The sequence below is a fragment of the Aegilops tauschii genome, chromosome 4, assembly GCF_002575655.3.
Source record: "Aegilops tauschii subsp. strangulata cultivar AL8/78 chromosome 4, Aet v6.0, whole genome shotgun sequence".
NCBI lineage: Eukaryota > Viridiplantae > Streptophyta > Magnoliopsida > Poales > Poaceae > Aegilops > Aegilops tauschii.
The window spans coordinates 58336807-58344673 of NC_053038.3; the positions used below are offsets into that span (position 1 = coordinate 58336807).

Below are 7867 nucleotides of genomic sequence, written 5' to 3' on the forward strand. Positions count from 1 at the left end.
AAATTGGATACAGAGGAGGATTGCGAGAGAAGATACCCCGTCTTCCATACGATAGCTAGGGTTCTACCTACTACTATGAGATAGCGAATATTCCTTACTTGCCCGACCAAGCCTCGGAGCCGGACTTATAACATGATCAACTCAGCTGCGGTAAACTGTAGTAACGGTTATATTACAGTAACTGAATTAAACAGATAAACGGTGAAGGCTACATCTGAGCCGTTGATCTGCTCTGAACCGGTATCCTCGCATCTTGACCGTTCGTTATCTGAATCTCCTGTTGCTCCTTCTTCTCTTCTTCAGTAGTTGCGCGGTGCAGGTCCTGACAGAGGCAGAGGTCGAGCGCTGCCTCGCCCTGCTGCGGCAACGGGGAGGGTTCCGAGCCGGGGTAGTAGGTTGACGGAGCAATTGCGATGGGGGGGGCGGGGGGGGGGTGGTGGGGGGGGGGGGGGGTGCGCGCCGCGGCCGCCGGAGGAGACGAGAGGCGGGGCTGGAGCGCGGCGCCACGGGAGGCGTGCTGCTGCTGCTGCGTATCTGTCACGCACGTTTCCCCGGCCAGCACGTGGCCCAGGTACTCCCTGGAAGTCTGGCCCATTCAAAGTACCCGTTGCAAAAAAAAGAGAGTTTGTATTAGTGTCTGACCTTGTGGGTTTTGGGTTTATATGTCCTTTGCATGCATTTTTTAACACCTTTGCATGCGTATTTGATCACATAGATTTGATGAGTTTGTATTAGTGTTTTTTGTGTTTATTAGTGTGATTCATTCAGACTTCAAAGTTTCGATGAAAATAATGTGGTCTGAATACCTCTAAGGGATCATTACCGGCTGAAAATATGTTCAAAGTTCATGGCTTCTCATTCTTTTGGATGGACAACATAAGTGTTTTGAAACCAATAAAGGGAGTAAAGTTCGTGCAAATGTGTGAGTGACGATGTTGCTGCTCCGATCTGACCAGAGTCTGTTTACCAAAGCCTTGACAATTCTATTTACTAAAGATATTTCTGAAAAATTTCTTTATCGTTCTTAGTTATTGGAGTTACTTTGCAGTTTCTTGGATCTATGACCCGTAGCATTGTATTTGTAATTTTGACGAGTTTGAATAAAGTTGTAGATCATTGTTAAAAAACGTAAAATGTGGTGAGGGAGAGAGAAGGTTATTGTAGATGAACCGAGACTCCTTGCTCGTGATTTTTTTTCTCCTAAACTCTTTTCTGATCGTATTTGAATTCAGATCTAAAACTGTTTGGTGTATCGCCACTAGTAAAGATTCGTCATGATTGGTATACATGCCCAGTGACCTTCCAACCAGGAGCGGTCTGGTGGATTCTTATGGATAAGGGAGATTGGAGCGAAGTGGAGACTGAACTCACTATCACCACCACTAATTTCAGTTTATACAATACTCCTTCCGTCCTCAAATAAACGGACATTTAGCATTCAAAATTTGTCCACAAAAAAAGTGTACTTCTATCTTTTCAATGCACTTTAAAGTAGAAAAAAATGCTTCTCTCTCATCACACAGAAATTCTCCTCGCTTTCTACATGCACTATAAAGTTACTCCCACAATGTAATAGACCAACACAAAATAAACAATTCAAATAAAAAATAGACCTGGTGTTATAGACCGCAAACAGATTTTAACTTCTGCAAACTGAAAATTTCAAGAAGAAAAAGGTATTAGATACGTATCATTAGTGATATTGTGCATTAAGGATAGTGAGCACTACGACAGATAGATGTCAGCTTTTGAAGTTCAAAAGAACGAAGAGTTATCCCCGTGTATTTATATGCACTGGAAATGGCAAGTATCATCTTGGCATTTCCTATGAAATAAATACGGTAGAGAAAGAGTTATGATCTCCACATACCGGGTGCTCCACTAGAAACTGAAAACTGAAGACTACAGAAATAAAGGCATCTAGTCTCTCTACAGTGACCACCAACCTTATGTTAACAGATACTCCCTCCGTTCCAAAATAGATGACCCAACTTTGTATTAACTTTAGTACAAAGTTATTACAAAGTTGGGTCATCTATTTTAGAACGGAGGGAGTACAAGTTAGGAAGCATGACCATTTTACAAATCCTACATCATCTGTGCTAAACAGATCATGCAAGAACCAGCAACAAGAGCATACTACCTGAGTACCTTTGATTTTTTCCTCGCTTCTAATGACAATACTAAAACTGAGTATTAGCCTCACTGCTGTTTTCTTCCAGATACATCACTTTTTTGCTATCATCTGTCATCTTCGTACACAAATTCCAAGCATAACAGCACACACTATGTCATCTGCTTATTCACTCAGTTTGATTTTGCAAAAACTTCAGGAGACAATTAGCCGCTTATATAATTTGTATCACAATAACCTTTCTCCGAGAAGACCATACAAGTTCACAAGTCTGCCAACATTAATAATCAATTTGGCAACTTATCAGGTATTTTCCCCCGATGATCACTGATTCAAAATATAGAGAATGACTGCCTCTCTTACCTATTTGTTGATAACTTGAGATGAGCCTTCTGTAAGTTGCCAGATTCCATCAAACTATTATCTTGTTTGTTTCCCAATGAGACCAGCTCTGATCACCATACCATGATTAGGGCATTATAATTGACCTCAACCTGAAGCTAGGAGCCTAGGACTCAATTTAATTAAGCTCCCGCTCTATGCTGGAATGCCTTCCAAAGACATGGTGTCCCAAAACTCCAACTGGTTCTATGTTTGTTCAACACAGATGACATTTTGCTGGCAGAATGCACTGCAAATCATACCATTTGTTGTTCTCAACAGAGCTAATGAAGTGATTCAACAACCAGCTTCATGTCCCTCACATTCTCCTCAGTGCTCTCATACTTCGTCGGCTTAAACAGCTTCCACAATCCCACCGGATGCCGCCGCCTCACCTCATCCTTTCTCTCCCTGACCAGGCCCCCGAAAATCCTCTCGCACTCCGGGTATGGCTTCACGAACAGATTGTAGAACCTGAGGCGGCTGAATCTCACATAATGCTTCATCTCAATGGGGTCCCCAAGACCACCCACGGACGCCAAATACTCCACCACATTGTGCCGCGGGATGATCGACCTGTCGAGATTTATCCCCAAGAACTCCGGGTACTCCACCAGCCAACCAATCTCAAACCCCATCCTGCCCACCAAGAACTCCACCTTCCTCTCCACATCCTCCAGGCTATATAAAATTGCCCGAGGCTCAACGGAGATCACCCTCAGCGCGTCCCGCCGGCTCAGCCCGCGCTCGTGCAGTAGCTCGACCCGCCGCCTAGTGGCGATTGCGGCGCTGAGCACGCCGTGAGAGAGGACCTGGTCCTTGATGGCCGCCCGGCAGCGGAGCTCGTCCAGGAGCTCGACAAGGCGGGACGGCTCGCCCGGCTCCATGGAGAGGAGCCCGTCGGGGTCGGACCCGAGGGCGTTCTTGATCTCGTCCGCCGGGAGGCGCAGGCCACGAAGTTCTTGGAGAAGGTGTTCCAGACGATGGGTGTTAGGGATGCGGTGGAGCAGGGAGGTAGCCTCGGCGGTGCTGAGGCCGGCCGCGCGGTGGAGCAGTTGGTGCAGGTCGGCGGTGGCGGCGGCTCGTGGGCGTTGTTGCGTTTGCGGGGGTTGGGTGGTTGCTGCGGGGTCACTGAGGATGCGTTGGATGCGGAGGAGCTCGCGGAGGTCATGAGATGAGGCGGAGGTGGAGAGGGGATTGGAGTGGTGGAGAGAGCGGGGGAGGCGGTGGTGAATGGCCCGTATAGCGAAAGCCATGGCGATGGCGATGGCGGCGGCAGGCGGCGGCGACGGAGATGACCACGGTCCTGATTTCCGAATGGAAATTGAGAAATCTGAGCTCGTTTTGGTTGAGGTACTGGTCGGGACGCAGAAGAGGAGCCCTGGGGTTGAGCCCAGCAGTGGGGGTAGGAGGCGGAGGTCGAGCGCTGCCTCGCCCTGCTACAGCAACGAGGAGGGCGCCGCCGCTTCTACTGGCTGGACCGACGAACCAGGGAGGAGGGGATTCCGGATCGCACGAGGAGCAGACCTGACCAAATGGGTCGGCACGGCCCGTCCCCCGTAAAACATGCCTGGCACGGCACGACCCACGGCGGCCCGTTTACAAATGGGCCGTGCCGTGCTGGCACACGTGCCACACTTTCAGGCCCAGGCAGACATCTTCTAAATAGCCCTCACTTGCCTCGAAAAAAAAGCTAGCCCTCACTACCCCTAAAAACATACGGTTAGCATCACAAACTATTTCTCTCAACATGCAAGCATACAATATCATGAGAAAAGGTCCACCTCACTATCATATGCCTCTCAACATGCAAGCATGCCCCTTCATCATGAAGCATGCATGAAAAAAGATGATAGTGCGCGAAAGTTTACAACCCACGACGCCCCGGAAATTTGCATGCCACTTCACAAAAAACTTCGCAATTTTACTTACATGAGTTTGGGCTCTCATCCCACTTTAATTCCGGCCAAATACGGAAGCATAGTGCGCGGCAAACTTGTTCACATTTTCCTAAATGGTGGACCATCTATGTTGAAGAGAAACATCATTGTGGGTGGTAATGATAGGATGTGGCTTCACATTTTTCTTGTGTTCATGATAGAATCTGTGGATCTTCTCCCAATACTTGTTGTCCTTTTTCTCTTCCCCACATATAGGGTCCATGCTTGTGGCCAACCAAATTTTAACCAACAAAACATCTTCAAATGTTGTGAAGTCCGAACCTCTTGCTTGGGGTGCCTTTGTCGTTTTTTTGTTCTTGCCTTGGGTGCCTTGCGTACGTGATGTTACCCCAATATCAAACGTAAGAAAATTTGAATCCCTCAACTCATATTCCATACCGGCCATAGGCTCTTGACCCTCGTTGATCATCTTGATCATGTATTCCCCTAAAACGATCATGATTTCAAATAAACTAACGGAATATGCAACTAATTCATTCAATGGCATATGCAACTAACGTATACGATGCATAGCAAATGTAATGAACAAAGCCATACAAAATTGAGCAAAATATTTACCCCTTCCAGCTGGGACATTCCGTCGAACATGACACGAGTAGACCTGCTGCCGTCGGCGATACCCGTGCTTGTGTGCATCCATGGAGTTGCGGCGAGTCGCACACCTAGTCGTCCGTCCCCTGCGGTCCCATAAACCCGTTTGGAATCCTCCAATCGGTCATTGGATTGATGTCGATCATGGGCAGGGCGAACGACGACCTCATTGTCGGCGGCTGGATAGACGGGTGTGGGCGACCAGGCACAACGGAGGGGACACATCCTCCTTGAGGTCCACAACATCCTTGTCTGAAACTCCTTGTCGTCGCTTCCCTCTTGTGCTGCTTCCATCGCCGCTCCCTCGGGGCGACGTTCTCCGGCTTGCAGCTCGGCACCACTAACGTGAGGCTCATGGACGACGCCGAGGCAACATCCGTGGCCGCGGTGGTGGACGGGGTACCCGACGATGACATCTAGGGCGGCGGGTGGGGTGGCGGCGTGGATGGGGGAGCAAGGGTGGATGGTGGTGATGGCTAGGGCGTGAAAAATGAACGAGGAAGGAGGGTTGTGGTCTTGTGGATTTGGTGGACCAATTTGATGCAAATATGATGCGTCCTACCTATTGGATCTGACGTGGCGGACGCCTCCGGACCTTCCTATACCTATCTCAGATTTGGACCGGATATGAGGGGTGCCGGCCAACGTGGACATATAGGACCGGTTTGAGGAGTCCGTCTGAGTCGGAATTTTATGACCGGTCAATAACTTGGCCGTCCGCTAAGAAGGGTTTGGGGAGCGTAGTGGCACTCGCCGGTGCCGTACCTCTTCGGCCGGCGGCCGTTTCAAACTTTTGTAGACGTGGTTTGGTCTGGGCGCCAAGGTACCGTTCCAAGCACTAATCATACCATTGGTGATAGCAGCATACATTCATCCTAGACTCCTAGTGATGCGTGCAGGTCAACAGTTCACATCATGGAGGATGTCTTACATCGTCTTCAAGAATCTGCTCACTAGACCCTGTCTCCCAGGTTTGGCTGACTCAGGATATCCTGAAAACAATATTAGCCACAAGCCCACAAGGGAACAAGCAGCTCAAGCAAGTCTCCTCTCCTGAGAGCACCCCCCTGATCACATCATATATTCGCAATCATGAGAAGTATGCCCATCGACGCACCGCGTCCTGTCCTGCCTGAAACGAACGATTCATTCCCATCCACTTTGCCCTTGGTTTACTCATACGTACATGCCATGTGTGTGCCCTACCTGCTGATTCCTCCACACACACACACACACACACGCACACACACACACACACACGGGGCCTATTGGCCACGATAGAAAGCAGGGGGAGAAAGAAGAAAAATATGCTCATTTCCATTACTCAGAGCAAGAAAACAACAGGAAAGGAAATAGAGCACCAACTATTTCTCAGGTAACAAAAAGCTTGGTATCAAAAGCTGCATTTCTCATGCTCTAATTCCACTCCCGTTATAGCAAAAGTTAGAGATAAATCCGCAAAAACATGACCTTGATTGCTGATCTAATCGATTTGGTCATTGCAAAAACTGAAGAACCCCACGAAAAACATGGCTCTGATCGGGGTTACGCTCTCCCTGCATAGTCCAGAACTGCAGATGAACTTTCTCCTATTTGGAAGAATCAAAAGGCTTCACTGCCAGCTCACCTAAGCCTAAAAAGGAACAGGATGCAAAACTCACACCTCGGGGAAGTGGTGGTCGTCTCGTTCTCTCTGGTTCTGACTGTGCTCACCATTACCAGCATCCTTGGTGCTAGCCATGGCGACCATGGACACCTTCTTCTCTTCCTCTCCTCCCTTGCCGCTACGGTCTCTGCTTGACATGGGCGTGGCCAGGTACGTCGGCTCCACGTCCCCGGCCATGACCACCAGTACTTTCTCCTCCCACGCTGCTGGCGCCAGGTCCGAGGCCACCGGCTTGGCGCCGTCGGTGGCGGAACCTTCGGCGTCACCGCGGCCGGCGCTGCCCTCCAGGTACCCGGACAGCTTCCAGTACGAGCAGGCGAGGATGAGAAGGGCGAAGGCGATGAGTCCCAGCATCGCGGCCAGGCCACCGAAGAGGTACGGCACCGGCGAGTGCCACGCGGAGTGCGCGGCGCCGGCGGCCAGAGGGGCTACCGCAGCCTTTGTTGCTGCCGCCGTCGCATTGAAACCTGCCCCTGGTCTCATTGTTTCTGCACTTCTTGTTGATATGTTGCTCCTCAGCACTAGGAGCAAGCATGTGTGGTTGGTTTTCTGCTCTTCTTGACTGGTTGTTGCTTGCTGTAGTAGTGTGGGAGCGTAGTGAAGCGTTAGAGGTCATTTATAAGGAGGGAAAGGGAAAAAGGGGACGAATTTGCCGTAGATTTGCTAAAGGAAGCGCTGAAACAAATCTAGATGAGATATAATTATGTGTCGACCATTTGACGTGGCACCCCTGTCCCTGTGTACAAAGTAGTTTTTTTAAAACAGTACAGACGCAAGCGCTTATATACACGCGCATACACTCACCCATATGAACGTACACACGTACACCCTACCCTTATGAGCACCTCCGAAAGACTGAGCCTACGAAGTCACCTAGGCACCTCTCGTCGACGGGAACGTCTCCTCCCACTGAATGCACATCGCCGGAAATCCTGAAATAAATCCAGGAATAAATGCGAGCACTAGGACTTGAACCCTGGTGGGCTGGGAATACCACAGTCCTTCTAACCATCCAACCACAGGTTGTTCACGTGTACAAAGTAGTTAGTTGTGGCTATACCCGGCCATCCCTCGGGCCGGGCCTAACCAAGCCCAACGGAGAAAACCCAGGCCTGGGCCCAGCCCAGCCCAGGC

At 49.7% G+C, this 7867-nt stretch overlaps 2 protein-coding genes across 3 annotated transcripts; both read right to left on the bottom strand.

Moving 5' to 3' along the window:
- Window positions 1-2294: 2294 nt before the first annotated feature.
- Window positions 2295-4031, bottom strand: LOC109774442 (transcription termination factor MTERF15, mitochondrial). Its single transcript, XM_020333161.4, has 2 exons — window positions 2498-4031; window positions 2295-2405 (listed from the first exon to the last, which is right to left on the bottom strand). Exon 1 carries the CDS (start codon window positions 3769-3771, stop codon window positions 2800-2802), a length of 972 nt encoding a protein of 323 aa, XP_020188750.1. The 5' UTR covers window positions 3772-4031; the 3' UTR covers window positions 2295-2405; window positions 2498-2799.
- Window positions 4032-6458: 2427 nt separating this feature from the next.
- Window positions 6459-7328, bottom strand: LOC109774447 (protein GLUTAMINE DUMPER 3). Of its 2 annotated transcripts, XM_045227218.1 has the most exons (2): window positions 6731-7328; window positions 6459-6623 (listed from the first exon to the last, which is right to left on the bottom strand). In XM_045227218.1, the coding sequence occupies exons 1-2, from the start codon at window positions 7214-7216 to the stop codon at window positions 6564-6566; spliced, it is 546 nt and encodes a 181-aa protein (XP_045083153.1). In that variant the 5' UTR covers window positions 7217-7328; the 3' UTR covers window positions 6459-6563. The 2 variants fall into 2 exon arrangements, with proteins under 2 accessions (XP_045083153.1, XP_020188755.1); XM_020333166.4 differs by having other exon boundaries at window positions 6459-7328.
- Window positions 7329-7867: the final 539 nt, after the last annotated feature.